Source organism: Pseudophryne corroboree, chromosome 6, assembly GCF_028390025.1.
Source record: "Pseudophryne corroboree isolate aPseCor3 chromosome 6, aPseCor3.hap2, whole genome shotgun sequence".
Taxonomy (NCBI): Eukaryota; Metazoa; Chordata; class Amphibia; order Anura; family Myobatrachidae; genus Pseudophryne; species Pseudophryne corroboree.
The window spans coordinates 288,521,356-288,537,798 of record NC_086449.1 but is presented as its reverse complement, the minus strand read 5'-3'; the positions used below and the strand labels follow the sequence as shown (position 1 = coordinate 288,537,798).

The following is a 16,443-nucleotide window of genomic DNA, read 5'->3' as shown; positions in this document are numbered from 1 at the left end:
GAGGGAGAATAGATAGCGTGGCGCGCATAGCGCGCCACCGTGCCCACAGCGTGGCGATCACAGCAAGCCCGCAAGGGCCTCTGTTGCGCTCACCACGATGTCAGTATGCCGGCGGTCGGGATTCTGGCGCCGGAATGCTGGTCGCCGGGAGCCTGGCCGCCGGCATACAATACTACACCCAGTCCGGGGGGGATGGGTGTACTCAGTGGAGATAAATAGCCAGGAGAAGGTCAACAGAACTCATGGGTGCAGTGATATGAACAAGATAGATGCTGTGGACTGATGGCTCTTTACAAAATGTGGCTGCAGTTGTGTGGACTATTAAAATAATGGTGAGGGACAGTCATTTAACAGTACAAGATATGTATTTATTAATGAGGTGATGGTCACAAATGTATTTGATGTTATGGGCTATTTAATAGAGGGTAATGTTTGTGCTTACTAATTTAAGGTAAGGAGACAGGACTATTTATTATACAGGGTGACTTTAAAGGGTTCATGTTGCACCTGCGTGATGGGAGTGTTTACGAGCGTGACCTGTGAATTAAGTTGGGAGTAATAGGCTCAGAGATTGCAAAACATGTGGTCTGTTGGAATGACTAAAATACAGTATAACAGCAGGATGAAATTAATAAAGTACTGTAGTGATTTCCCAGCAGCACAATAACAGTTTATTATAGACCACGGCATTAATTAAAATGTATTTTTTGTTATACTATAGACTGTTAGCTATCCATGTCAAACTACACTTCTGTGCAAGTTCATCCCTATAGTTGTGCTCTGCAGACACATGCATTCATATCCCTGTTGACATGTGTAGCTTGGGTGCAATCAGTCTTAGTCCTCAGGGTACATTAAGTAAAGTGCTTTAATACAGTGGGTTTGTTCGGAGTACAATGTCATTTTTCAGTTCATTGAATATCATATATTTGATTTTAGTAACAAAGTGCAACACAAAACGCACATGCCATAACCATACCACCATTATAACAATAATACAATTTATGTTAATATACATACTTTTAACAGGTTTGTTTAGCTTAACCGTGCAAGCTGAATGATCTCACACTATTTGTTTTCATGTATGCAAACACTGTATGTAACTAGTAAATGCAGAACTATAATGACTGATGTGGGAGTGATAAATGAGATATGAATAATTCAGAACCGTGAAATTTCTGAAACTTGTTTTCCAAATGTATGTGCTCTGCAGGAAACAATGCCATTATTATTTTGTTGTGTGTGCCTAGGAATGTGATGATATGTATTGGTATATGTATACTTACTTACTATCGTTTTGCATTTCTATGTTGCTATAGGCAGAGAGCATTTTGCACAGGGAACCTGTCTTTTCTGAAGTGTCTATCCCCACAAATGAAGACGTTTTTAAAGATTTGCTATGCCTCAAAAAGAGGGAATTAGACTACCTGTACCACAGCCGCACTTTATCAGACTACTATAGAGCTAAACAACTGCCACGGGGATTCAGAGTGCACAATGTGCCGACAATTGGCAGATACAGTATGGAGTTCTGTAAGAAGTGGATCTCCATACTAAATAAATGCTCCATGGATCTGATCCTGTTAGTTATTGATGAATCCACAAGGGAGCATTCCAAGACAAGAGATCTGATAGCCTCATTTGAAAAAGAACACTCCAATCTGTTGGCAGCTGAACAGTCCATTGGATGGCTGACAAAGCTAAATGAGCAAGTGGAACGATACAAGGTTCATTTGCTGAAGTTTAAAAAAGAAAAACTAACCAAAGTGCAGCTTGATTATGCACACCATCGTGTGTACACATGGCTGTGATCCACAGCCAGTTCCAATGCAGGAACAAAATGTCATCGTTTCCGTAGAGAAAGGCAACCTATGAGAACTGATAACACATCTGCCAGTGAATCAGATGAAGCCTGCCATTCTTCACCATCTTCTTCACAACGTGAGACCCCTTTAGGGGTGGGAACCCGTGCAGGAGTGCCAGCACGGGGAAGAAACGTAAATGCACGAGGCGGGGTGGACAAAACAAAAGGCAGAATTCGTCCCAAACTGCCAAGAGAGAAGAAACATTAATATTTAATTTATCAAGTACCCCGCTTTCCCCGGCTGAGACAAGTGTCCTAAGCAAGGGGCTTTCGTTTGTCCCCACTAACTATGGTGATGACTTCAAATGGAAAGTCAGTACTTTCAAACTGCACCGTACTCTAAAGCTAAGAGAACATTTCAGTAAACAACCACCGTTGAAACAAAAGGCTCTTTTGCCCCCCCAGGGTTCAAAAACTGGGCTCTAAGTCCCGTTTTGACCCCATTTCCCACAATGCTTCGTTGAAGACATTCCACAGGATGTTGGAGTCAACAGGCAGTAAAGGACGGGGCCCAATACATCATAATCTCCAGAGAATGGAAAGAGAAGCCCTTCAAGGACTCAGTAAAAGAAAAGATATTGTTATCCGCAATGCGGACAAAGGGGGAGCCATAGTGGTACAGGAGTTGGTGGATTACACTAAAGAATGTTTGAGACTGCTTAATGATGGACAGACCTATTGCAAGTTAGCATGTGATCCTTCAGCTGAATATCAGGCAGAATTAAAACACATATTGCAACAAGCTAGGGATGATGATATTATTTCGGCTGAGGTATTTTGCAAGCTAGGGTCCGAGTTCCCGGTGTCACCTCTGTTTTACACCATCCCCAAGATTCATAAGGATCCACAGAGACCTCCTGGCAGACCGATTATTTCTGCCCGGGGGTCTCTGTGCGAGAAGATTGCAATCTATTTAGACAGTTACCTGCAACCCTGTGTTCAGGGCACATTTACCCATCTCAAAGATTCCACCACATTGCTTCAAAATTTTTTGTCATTGGACCACATACCGACTGATTTAACGTTAGCCACCATTGATGTGACTAGCCTGTACACCTGCATCCCCCATGCACAGGGGATGCAGGCTGTCAGACAGTTAATTACAGGCAATGTCGCCTATGAGGGGCCTGACATCGATTTCTTTATGACCCTTTTAAATGTCACATTGACTCACAACTTTTTTAGTTTTGATGGTCAGTTTTATAGGCAACAAACGGGGTGTGCCATGGGGTCCTCCGTGGCACCCTCGTTTGCGAATGCCTATATGTGGGAGGTAGAACGTGGCCTGTTCTTCTCTAACAGTAAGGTATCTAGCTGGTTGTTCCTATATTATAGGTACATTGACGACCTGTTGCTAATATGGCATGGGGAGGTAGCAGACCTACATGACATTGTCAAGACACACAATGAGACTGCGAGCCCAGTTAAATTGACAATGACCAGCAGCCGTAATGAGATATGTTTTTTGGATCTTAATATTAAAATCCAGGAGGGTCGAATAATCACTTCCCTTTTTAAAAAACCCACAGACAGTAATACTATACTTAGATACGATAGTTGTCATCCTACAGCAACGGTCAGGAGTGTCCCTTACTCTCAGTTGTTGAGAGTGTGTAAAATCAATAGCTGCCAGCAAGAGAGGGACAAACAACTGGATGAGATGGAATGTAGATTAGCCTCTAGAGGTTATCCACGCCAGCTGCTAACTAGGGCAAGAAAGAAAGCTGTTAGCAGAAACAGAGCAGAAAGTCTCAAATCCACCAACAAAAAAGAGCTGACTGGAATAATCCCCTGGGTGTGCGAATTTGATGTACACAGCAATCGAGTACAAAAAGAGTTGAAAAGGCTGTGGCCTATGGTGACCACCGACCCAGATTTGACCACTTTTCGACACCGTGTTATGCCAAGCTATGTCAAAGGTCGAAGTATTAGGGACATGGTGGTAAAGACGGATATGGCCAAGTTTAAATCAGTACCGGAGCATTTTCTAACCCGCAAAAATGGTTGCTTCAAATGTACAGGCTGTGTGACATGTTCACACATGTCTGTAGGCGACAGTATCACACATCCTTGCTCAGGGAAGAAATTCCCCATTAGATGGCCCTTGACCTGTACCACCAAATTTGTGGTTTACGTTATAATGTGCCCTTGTGGTAGATATTATATTGGTAAAACCGAGTGTCAATTTAAAACTAGGATGGCACAACACAGGCTGGCAATACGTAATGCCCTAACATCAGGTAAGGGGGATCAACCGGTGGCCAAGCATTTCCTCGAGAACAGGCACACTATGGCTACCTTTAAGCATAGGATCATAGATCATGTGCCAGATTCCATGCGGGGAGGAAATAGAGGCAGAAAATTGTTGCAATTAGAGTCCATGTGGATACATAGACTCAAAACGCTCAGACCAGCCGGTCTGAACGACAACTCAGGCCTTATAAACTTTGTGTAAGGGGGTGGAGATAAAATAATCTGTTTTTGCACATAGTGCTAGCATAGTGGGCCCCACAAGTTACACTAAGGTTTTGGCAGAGGTGTTTTATTTATCGTCACCAAAGGGTTGATAGACTCTCAGATAGGACAACCCTGATGCAGAGTGTTCCTGTAATAACACAGTTAGATCATAGGTTCACTTTTTTATGATAAGAGTATTATTGCTCATTTGAAGATTGTTCTAGGTTTAGAATTTTGTACATTAGGTTTAAAAATGTAGAGATAATATTGGGGTTAGCCATCGTTCGCCATGATGTCCATAAGTATCACAGATTTTTTATATGTATCACAGATTTTATCTTATGATATGTTTATATCGACACTTTATAATGGATACTGCACATCATGTATTTTATACAGGCATTATTGTCAGTTTAGATCAGACACCAGTGGTAGCACAGCTAGTAGCATCACTGCACGGGGTTTGTTTACATGTTCCGATTTTGTTTTGTAGCGTTGCCATGGTCGCGCCGCTGGGCGCCGGAGCGTCACTTCCGCCGGGACGCCGGGGATGCCGAGCTGGAGGCCTGGGCGGCGCGGCCAGCGGCAGATGCAGGAGGTCATGTGCTTCCAGGGGGTGAGTTATCTTGTCTATTTAAACACGTTTTTATTGTAATGCACTTAATCCTGATGAAGGGGAAGACCCCGAAACGTTGATCCATATCTAATACACTTTTACTGTGTTTTCAAGTCTCCGAGTGCCGCCTCATCTGTTAATCGAATATATATATAGAGAGAGAGAGAGAGAGAGAGAGAGAGAGAGAACACAGAGAGAGACTGTATGTATTCAGTAATAAATATATATGTATATTTTCAATACATATTTTTTCTGTATTCATTGCCTCCAGTGCCGTTCCTTTTGGAGTAGTGCATTGATTTTGAGCGTTGCACGGAGGCTGGCTGTGATATCTTATCCTGTGAGTGCCGACTGCATTGCATGTATATATATATATATATATATATATATATATATATATATTACTCACAGTATGTACATATACTGGTATACATACATACACACACACGTAAAAAAAGAAACAAATGTCTAAACAAGAAATTCGCACCTGCTAAAAATCTAGTGCATTTCCAGAGTTTGCCAGCAGAATAGAATTGTAGAAAACACCAGAAGTACCCCCAACCCCCTTATATCCTTGTTACAATACAGTTCCATGGGGCAGCCTTAGGATAGTGCCATGTTGAAAATCTCTGAGCTTTTCAGTATGGTCCATTTTAGTGCTAATGATTGACTATGTAGATTACATGGGTTTATGCTGGATTCCATGTAGCAGCTAGCAGTGGATTGTACAGATGTACTACTTAGAAGAGGTGATGAACGATTTGTGCACATTACTGCTCAAGTCTCTTAGTTTTTCATAAATTTTAAACTCCATTAAATGTGTTTCGACTATAAAGATATTTTTCAATTTCAATAATTAGAGCACAACGGAATTTGGTGCGCTATAGAAGAAAACTGTTCATAAATAAATAAATAAATATTGATGATACTTTGGCTATACAAATGCTTTAGAGAACAACGGAAATGTGTAATACAGTGTGAAATAGAACCGTACACACTAGTATTGTCTTACCTTTTGAATTGCTCTACTCCATCTTTCTTTTGCAACACTGCTTGTAAAAATGGAATCTTCATTCCTGAAGAACAAAATATGATGTTATTTTTTTTAAATACTCTATAAATATTTATAACATTATTAAAATAATTTTAAACGTTGGGATTTGATCAATATAAGCACTTTAAAAGACATCTATAGCACAAAATAATGTGTTTTCTACCATAATAACACACCCCTGCCACTCCCCTTCCTTCTGTTCAACTTTAATTTCTATCAAAAATGTTCTAAAGTCACTTGATTGGAAATGGTTCTATGCACAACACCTGTAATCTTGAGTGATCAAGGTCACATTATTGAAGATAATACAAACGTGCCTTCAAATCCCAGCAGCTCATTTTATTCTACACCTTCTGAAAGTTAGAAAGACCATTTTATACAAACCATTTCAAATGTACCTTCCTGCATACAGCTAGACTGTGGGCCATGGGGTTACAAGATTACATTTGAGAAACCAGAGCAATCACAAAATGTTTTAGAATACGAATATTTGGTGGTGACACAGTCAGTTCAACTAATTACGCTGTAATTAAATGTATTTACTGATGATCCTTCTTTTTTCATTGTTGTGCATGGGTTGGTTTTAGCCGATTCTGTAAGTGTTGAAATTTGGTAACAGAACAAATTTTTACTGATCCTAAGGCAGGAACATCTTAAAAAAATGAGGGGGTCCTTAAGTAAATGTCTGTACATGGACCCTCACTCCCTGAAAATATGGTGATGATATGTGTAAATAATTGCTTACTTTTCCATAGGTGCAGGGTCACCGACAGTTCTGGTAAAGAAAGGAAGCATGGCCAATGCGGACAAGTGTGGCCACACCTCCTACTCAGAAAATCTTTAAAATTAAAAGTTATGTGTGGCTGCAGGCGCCGCACAGGCGGGATGCTGTGACGGATCCCTTGGGCGGCATGACTGGCGCAATTGCAGGAGAGAGGGCTGAACACTTGCTGCTGCCTCTCTCGCTCTCCCCAGCGCAGCACACAGCAGTGTGTGCCGTGTGCTGTCTGCAATGGAGATGAGGGGCAACAGGAGCCGGGCCCCTTCAACCAGCTGGGCCCGGGTAAAGAGTACCTGCCCCCCCCCTCTTGGTGCCACTGCATAGATGACATATGTCCTGTGATGTCTTTACAGACATGGTGCCAGAACCGTATATCTGCCAATTTATCCAGAAATAATGTTTGTGCCCCTTAGTAGTTATACAATTACTTAAAAACACCACACAAGAAGGTAACTTTTCACCAAATGGACAGAGAGCCCATATCTCATTCATCTTTGTGCTAAATAAAAGCAAATAATGTAGAAGGTTTTCTAGTTTTAAAAATGGTACCTCTTGCTGGGCTATCATACAGTATAATTTCTACACATTGTGCGCATTTAAATAAAAGTGCCAGTGAATGTACATAGTTACACTATGGGGTCTATTTACTAAGCCTTGGATGGAGGTAAAGTGGAGAGAGATAAAGTACCAGCCAATCAGCTCCTGTCATTTTTCATACACAGCCTTTTACATGGCAGTTAGGAGCTGGTTGGCTGGCACTTTATCTCCATCCAAGGCTTAGTAAATAGACCCCTATGTTACATAAGAACATTTACTTTCAAAATGTTTTTGCTGTATAGTCATAATGAAGTATACATTTGGCATACATTTGCAAGAATAAGCGATCATTAGCCGTACTGAGCAGTGTAAGGATATTCCGTAAACATGTTTAATAAGCATACAATGACAGAAGCCCCATTAAAGATTTATTAACATTTGCAATGAACACATATGTCTTGCTTCCAAATACTACACTGTACATTTGCAATAGACTAGCTCCAACACTCATAGTGCATTAATAACATATAAATATTCATCTGAACAGACGAATAAGCAAGTTGCTATATTAAAAATACATATACATTTCATAATAAATTTAGTATCAATTCTTCAGGAATTGCTGTTTAAACATTGTAATATGAGAAAAATAGATCGGTAGACAAAAACACTGAAACAAAAAGGCAAATAAGGTACATCAGGTTTATTGAAATCAATGTTCAGTTAGTCAAATTATATCTCAGAATAGTTAAGGAGGTCAATGAAGGGTGATTGTTAGATCACTTTTATTTATTTAGTTACTTATGTAGCACCGGTATTTTCTGTTGGACTTTACAATACGTTTGGTAAGAACTAGAGATGAGCGTGTTCGGTTCCCTGAGAACCGAACCCCCCAGAACTTTACTAGCCGAGCCCGGATCACAGTCAGGCTCGGGTTTTCCCGCCTGACTCAGAAACCAGAATGAGGCAAAAGGTTATCATCCAGCTGTCGGATTCTCGCGGGGTTTGGATTCCATATAAGAAGCCGCGCATTGCCGCCATTTTCACTCTGGCAATGGAGAGTGTAGAGAGAGGACGTGTCTCCGTTCTCAGTGTCCTGCATCAGTACAGTGGTAGTGTCTTGTGCTGCATCAGTCTAGTCACAGTGGTGGTGTCCTCTGCTGCCATATGTCCAGTGCTGCTGTATAAGTCCATTCCAGTGGTGCTGTGTTGTCCTGCATCAGTCCAGTGGTGGTGTCTTGTGCCGCATCAGTCCAGTGGTGGTTTCCTGTGCTGTATATTATTTACTCCAAATAAAAGGGTTATAATTAGAATTTACTTACCGATAATTCTATTTCTCATAGTCCGTAGTGGATGCTGGGGACTCCGAAAGGACCATGGAGGATAGCGGCTCCGCAGGAGACTGGGCACAAAAGTAAAAGCTTTAGGACTACCTGGTGTGCACTGGCTCCTCCCCCTATGACCCTCCTCCAAGCCTCAGTTAGGATACTGTGCCCGGACGAGCGTACACAATAAGGAAGGATTTTGAATCCCGGGTAAGACTCATACCAGCCACACCAATCACACCGTACAACTTGTGATTTGAACCCAGTTAACAGCATGATAACAGAGGAGCCTCTGAAAAGATGGCTCACAACAATAATAACCCGATTTTTGTAACAATAACTATGTACAAGTATTGCAGACAATCCGCACTTGGGATGGGCGCCCAGCATCCACTACGGACTATGAGAAATAGAATTATCGGTAAGTAAATTCTTATTTTCTCTAACGTCCTAGTGGATGCTGGGGACTCCGAAAGGACCATGGGGATTATACCAAAGCTCCCAAACGGGCGGGAGAGTGCGGATGACTCTGCAGCACCGAATGAGAGAACTCCAGGTCCTCCTCAGCCAGGGTATCAAATTTGTAGAATTTTGCAAACGTATTTGCCCCTGACCAAGTAGCTGCTCGGCAAAGTTGTAAAGCCGAGACCCCTCGGGCAGCCGCCCAAGATGAGCCCACTTTCCGTGTGGAATGGGCTTTTACAGATTTTGGCTGTGGCAGGCCTGCCACAGAATGTGCAAGCTGAATTGTACTACAAATCCAACGAGCAATCGTCTGCTTAGAAGCAGGGGCACCCAGCTTGTTGGGTGCATACAGGATAAACAGCGAGTCAGATTTTCTGACTCCAGCCGTCCTGGAAACATATATTTTCAGGGCCCTGACTACGTCCAGCAACTTGGAATCCTCTAAGTCCCTAGTAGCCGCAGGCACCACAATAGGCTGGTTTAAGTGAAATGCTGAAACCACCTTAGGGAGAAATTGAGGACGAGTCCTCAATTCTGCCCTGTCCGTATGAAAAATTAGGTAAGGGCTTTTATAGGATAAAGCCGCCAATTCTGATACACGCCTGGCTGAAGCCAGGGCTAACAGCATTACCACTTTCCATGTGAGATATTTTAAGTCCACAGTGGTGAGTGGTTCAAACCAATGTGATTTTAGGAATCCCAAAACTACATTGAGATCCCAAGGTGCCACTGGAGGCACAAAAGGAGGCTGTATATGCAGTACCCCCTTGACAAACGTCTGAACTTCAGGAACTGAAGCTAGTTCTTTTTGGAAGAATATTGACAGGGCCGAAATTTGAACCTTAATGGACCCTAATTTGAGGCCCATAGACAGTCCTGTTTGCAGGAAATGCAGGAATCGACCCAGTTGAAATTCCTCTGTAGGGGCCTTCCTGGCCTCACACCACGCAACATATTTACGCCAAATACGGTGATAATGTTGCACAGTTACATCCTTCCTGGCTTTGATCAGGGTAGGGATAACTTCATCCGGAATGCCTTTTTCCTTCAGGATCCGGCGTTCAACCGCCATGCCGTCAAACGCAGCCGCGGTAAGTCTTGGAACAGACATGGTCCCTGCTGGAGCAGGTCCTTTCTTAGAGGTAGAGGCCACGGGTCTTCCGTGAGCCTCTCTTGAATTTCCGGGTACCAAGTCCTTCTTGGCCAATCCGGAGCCACGAGTATAGTCTTTACACCTCTCCTTCTTATGATTCTCAGTACCTTGGGTATGAGAGGCAGAGGAGGGAACACATATACTGACTGGTACACCCACGGTGTTACCAGAGCGTCCACAGCTATTGCCTGAGGGTCCCTTGACCTGGCGCAATATCTGTCCAGTTTTTTGTTGAGGCGGGACGCCATCATGTCCACCTTTGGTTTTTCCCAACGATTCACAATCATGTGGAAGACTTCTGGGTGAAGTCCCCACTCCCCCGGGTGAAGATCGTGTCTGCTGAGGAAGTCTGCTTCCCAGTTGTCCACTCCCGGAATGAACACTGCTGACAGTGCTATCACATGATTTTCCGCCCAGCGAAGAATCCTTGCAACTTCCGTCATTGCCCTCCTGCTTCTTGTGCCGCCCTGTCTGTTTACGTGGGCGACTGCCGTGATGTTGTCCGACTGGATCAACACCGGCTGACCCTGAAGCAGAGGCCTTGCCTGACTTAGGGCATTGTAAATGGCCCTTAGTTCCAGGATATTTATGTGAAGTGACGTTTCCATGCTTGACCACAAGCCCTGGAATTTTTTTCCCTGTGTGACTGCTCCCCAGCCTCTCAGGCTGGCATCCGTGGTCACCAGGACCCAATCCTGAATGCCGAATCTGCGGCCCTCTAGGAGATGAGCACTCTGTAACCACCACAGGAGAGACACCCTTGTCCTTGGAGACAGGGTTATCCGCTGATCCATTTGAAGATGCGATCCGGACCATTTGTCCAGCAGATCCCACTGAAAAGTTCTTGCGTGGAATCTGCCGAATGGAATCGCTTCGTAAGAAGCCACCATCTTTCCCAGGACCCTTGTGCATTGATGCACTGACACTTGGCCTGGTCTTAGGAGGTTCCTTACTAGGTCGGATAACTCCCTGGCTTTCTCCTCCGGGAGAAACACCTTTTTCTGTACTGTGTCCAGAATCATCCCTAAGAACAGCAGACGTGTCGTCGGAATCAGCTGCGATTTTGGAATATTTAGAATCCATCCGTGCTGTCGTAGTACTACTTGAGATAGTGCTACTCCGACCTCTAACTGTTCTCTGGACCTTGCCCTTATCAGGAGATCGTCCAAGTAAGGGATAATTAAGACGCCTTTTCTTCGAAGAAGAATCATCATTTCGGCCATTACCTTGGTAAAGACCCGGGGTGCCGTGGACAATCCAAACGGCAGCGTCTGAAACTGATAGTGACAGTTCTGTACCACAAACCTGAGGTACCCTTGGTGAGAAGGGCAAATTGGGACATGGAGGTAAGCATCCTTGATGTCCAGAGACACCATATAGTCCCCTTCTTCCAGGTTCGCTATCACTGCTCTGAGTGACTCCATCTTGAACTTGAACCTTTTTATGTAAGTGTTCAAGGATTTCAGATTTAAAATGGGTCTCACCGAGCCGTCCGGCTTCGGTACCACAAACAGCGTGGAATAATACCCCTTTCCCTGTTGTAGGAGGGGTACCTTGATTATCACCTGCTGGGAATACAGCTTGTGAATGGCTTCCAATACCGCCTCCCTGTCGTGGGGAGACGTTGGTAAAGCAGACTTCAGGAACCGGCGAGGGGGAGACGTCTCGAATTCCAATTTGTACCCCTGAGATACTACCTGCAGGATCCAGGGGTCCACTTGCGAGTGAGCCCACTGCGCGCTGAAATTCTTGAGACGGGCCCCCACCGTGCCTGAGTCCGCTAGTAAGGCCCCAGCGTCATGCTGAGGACTTGGCAGAAGCGGGGGAGGGCTTCTGTTCGTGGGAAGAGGCTGTCTGCTGCAGTCTTTTTCCCCTTCCTCTGCCCCGGGGCACATATGAGTGGCCTTTTGCCCGCTTGCCCTTATGGGGACGAAAGGACTGAGCCTGAAAAGACGGTATCTTTTTCTGCTGAGAGGTGACCTGGGGTAAAAAGGTGGATTTCCCAGCCGTTGCCGTGGCCACCAGGTCCGATAGACCGACCCCAAATAACTCCTCCCCTTTATACGGCAATACTTCCATATGCCGTTTGGAATCCGCATCACCTGACCACTGTCGCGTCCATAACCCTCTTCTGGCAGAAATGGACAGCGCACTTACTCTTGATGCCAGAGTGCAAATATCCCTCTGTGCATCTCGCATATATAGAAATGCATCCTTTAAATGCTCTATAGTCAATAATATATTGTCCCTGTCCAGGGTATCAATATTTTCAGTCAGGGAATCCGACCAAGCCACCCCAGCACTGCACATCCAGGCTGAGGCGATTGCTGGTCGCAGTATAATACCAGTATGTGTGTATATACTTTTTAGGATATTTTCCAGCTTCCTATCAGCTGGTTCCTTGAGGGCGGCCGTATCAGGAGACGGTAACGCCACTTGTTTTGATAAGCGTGTGAGCGCCTTATCTACCCTAGGGGGTGTTTCCCAACGCGCCCTAACCTCTGGCGGGAAAGGGTATAATGCCAATAATTTTTTAGAAATTAGCAGTTTTTTATAGGGGGAAACCCACGCTTCATCACACACCTCATTTAATTCATCTGATTCAGGAAAAACTACGGGTAGTTTTTTCACACCCCACATAATACCCTTTTTTGTGGTACTTGTAGTATCAGAAATGTTCAAAACCTCCTTCATTGCCGTGATCATGTAACGTGTGGCCCTACTGGAAAATACGTTTGTTTCCTCACCGTCGACACTGGAGTCAGTGTCCGTGTCAGTGTCTGTATCGACCTGAGGTAACGGGCGTTTTAGAGCCCCTGACGGTGTTTGAGACGCCTGTACAGGTATTAACTGATTTGCCGGCTGTCTCATGTCGTCAACAGTCTTTTGTAAAGTGCTGACACTATCACGTAATTCTTTCCATAAGACCATCCAGTCAGGTGTCGACTCCCTAGGGGGTGACATCACTAACACAGGCAATTGCTCCGCCTCCACACCATTTTCCTCCTCATACATGTCGACACAACGTACCGACACACAGCACACACACAGGGAATGCTCTGACAGAGGACAGGACCCCCCTAGCCCTTTGGGGAGACAGAGGGAGAGTTTGCCAGCACACACCAGAGCGCTATATATATATAGGGATAACCTTATATAAGTGTTTTTCCCTGATATAGCTGCTGTATATATTTATCTGCCAAATTAGTGCCCCCCCTCTCTTGTTTTACCCTGTTTCTGTAGTTCAGGACTGCAGGGGAGAGTCAGGGAGCCTCCCTCCAACGGAGCTGTGAGGAAAAAATGGCGCCAGTGTGCTGAGGAGATAGGCTCCGCCCCCTTCTCGGCGGCCTTTCTCCCGCTTTTTTATGGAAAAATTGGCAGGGGTTAAATGCATCCATATAGCCCAGGAGCTATATGTGATGTATTTTTTGCAAAAAAAGGTGTTTTTATTGCGTCTCAGGGCGCCCCCCCCCCAGCGCCCTGCACCCTCAGTGACCGGTGTGTGAAGTGTGCTGAGAGCAATGGCGCACAGCTGCGGTGCTGTGCGCTACCTTATTGAAGACAGGACGTCTTCTGCCGCCGATTTTCCGGACCTCTTCAGTCTTCTGGCTCTGTAAGGGGGCCGGCGGCGCGGCTCTGGGACCCATCCATGGCTGGGCCTGTGATCGTCCCTCTGGAGCTAATGTCCAGTAGCCTAAGAAGCCCAATCCACTCTGCACGCAGGTGAGTTCGCTTCTTCTCCCCTTAGTCCCTCGGTGCAGTGAGCCTGTTGCCAGCAGGTCTCACTGAAAATAAAAAACCTACTTTAAACTTTTACTCTAAGCAGCTCAGGAGAGCCCCTTAGTATGCACCCTTCTCGTTCGGGCACAAAAATCTAACTGAGGCTTGGAGGAGGGTCATAGGGGGAGGAGCCAGTGCACACCAGGTAGTCCTAAAGCTTTTACTTTTGTGCCCAGTCTCCTGCGGAGCCGCTATCCTCCATGGTCCTTTCGGAGTCCCCAGCATCCACTAGGACGTTAGAGAAATACATTACTTATATTATTATCCAAATAATTTTTACAGGGTTTGCCCTGTGTGGTGTAGGGGTACGCTCGCCTGTGCTGCATATTATTATAATAGCTCCAAATAAAAGGGTTATTATTAACCAAATTCATTTTACAGGCTTTGCTGTGTGTGTGTGTGTGTGTGTGATTTAGAGGTGCGCTCTCCTGTGACACCAATATTGTGCATGTATTACATCTGGGCAAATTCCAGCACGTCCCATATTGTGTGTGCCGCACACTTGTGTCGCTTAGCTTAGTCATACAGCTACCTCACTGCACCTCTTCTTTGCATGATGTGCTGTTTGGGGCCTAGTTTTCTTAAGTGCCATCCTGTCTGCAACTGCAGTGTCACTCCTAGATGGGGCCATGTGTTTGTGCCGCACACTTGTGTCACTTAGCTTAGACATCCAGCTACCTGATTGCACCTCTTTTTCTTCTTTGCATGATGTGCTGTTTGGGGCCTATTTTTTAAATCTGTCACCCTGTCTGCCACTGCAGTGCCACTCCTAGATGGGCCAGGTGTTTGTGCCGCACACTTGTGTCACTTAGCTTAGACATCCAGCTACCTGATTGCACCTCTTTTTCTTCTTTGCATGATGTGCTGTTTGGGGCCTATTTTTTAAATCTGTCATCCTGTCTGCCACTGCAGTGCCACTCCTAGATGGGCCAGGTGTTTGTGCCGCACACTTGTGTCGCTTAGCTTAGTCATACAGCCACCTCGCTGCAACCTTTTGGCCTAAAAACAATATTGTGAGGTGTGAGGTGTTCAGAATAGACTGGAAATGAGTGGAAATAAATGCTATTGAGGTTAATTATACCGTAGGATCAAAATTACCCCCAAATTCTGTGATTTTAGCTGTTTTTATGTTTTTTCAAAAATCATCCAGATCCAAAAGCAAAACACGAAAGGGTGGTTTTGGCAAAACCAATCCAGATCCAAAACACGAGCATGGAACCAGAACCAAAACACGAAAAGTGTCCGCCGCACATCTCTAGTAAGAACTTCAATGACATGACACATTGATGGCTCATACAAGACAGTAGTGAAAAATGAAGTCAATGAACAGGCAAACAAACACGAGTCTTTGAAGCACCAACAACAAAGTATAAATCCAAAATAGGCTCATTCATTGAAGAAGTGAAGGTAAAAAAGGTATGAAGTAGAAGTGAAGGCTTTGAAAAGGCTTCAAATAGATGAGGTTCCTTAGTTAAATGCCTTTACCCTTAGCAAAAGTACTGTGTGCAGTAAGTGGTATAGGAGTACTGAATAATGCAGTAAACTTTGGTTGTGTTTAGATGTTGTAATTGCCAGTGCCATTGTACACTACCACCTGTCACCCATTGACATCATTGTGATGGATCCTCACAATGATGCTGACAGATAAATCAGCTAAAAGCAGATTTTGAAAAATAGCAGAATGCACTCAGGTGTCCGGTGTCTCTCCCCCAAGTTTTAGCCCACATCTTAGAGACATTTACTGTCAGCCATAAGGAAGGTAGAGTGGGAGGGTAGGAGCAGACCTTATCAGTGGTGTAGTGTGGTGATGCAAACAAGCCATACCACCAGTGGTAGGAGAAACCAGTGGAATAGCACCTGTGCCAAAGATACAGTGATCACCTAGGTACCCAAATCTATAAATATTTGTGTTTCCTGTGTCAGAGGAAGTCTGACATGTTACCAGTACCTGAGAAACAGGCATGGAGGAGGTCCTTGGTTTTGGCATTGGGTGAAGGCATGGGCACTGCCACAAGGGCACAAGAGTCAGCAGTTGGCAGCCAATTAGCAAATGGTCCCTGTTGAGAGAGATGTGCTACACATTAAGAGTCTCTAATGTGGGTTAAGGCAAGGTGCAGAAATGTGGCACCTGGAGACCTCTGTATGCTGCATTTGTATGGACTGTCATGCTGTGAAACCAAAACACTCACAAACATTGGGCATATGCTAGGTATTTTTGTGCTAAACACCTGAGTATTAATGGTTCTTCTGATCGCATATGCCATACCCACATCATAGTTAAAGCAAAGTATAGTTACCAAAAGGATATGTGCCACATGACATTTGAGTAGATCGTAACGCCAGTAAGGTTCACAGAAAATGCGGCACCGACCTAAAGAAATCTGCAAATCTGAGCATTTGTGTACACCATT

At 44.5% G+C, this 16,443-nt stretch overlaps 1 protein-coding gene across 4 annotated transcripts in view; it reads right to left on the bottom strand.

Annotated features, from left to right (window-relative positions):
- LOC134932068 (protein unc-13 homolog A-like) overlaps positions 1-16,443 on the bottom strand; it is a 330,279-nt gene that overhangs the window by 46,897 nt on the left and 266,939 nt on the right. For 3 of the 4 annotated variants that reach the window (XM_063926115.1, XM_063926113.1, XM_063926114.1), the window contains one exon: positions 5,950-6,013. In XM_063926115.1, coding sequence (XP_063782185.1) covers positions 5,950-6,013 — 64 coding nt within the window. Of the gene's footprint in view, positions 1-767; positions 5,071-5,949; positions 6,014-16,443 lie in introns of those variants that run through there. The other variant, XM_063926116.1, reaches the window with a different exon arrangement.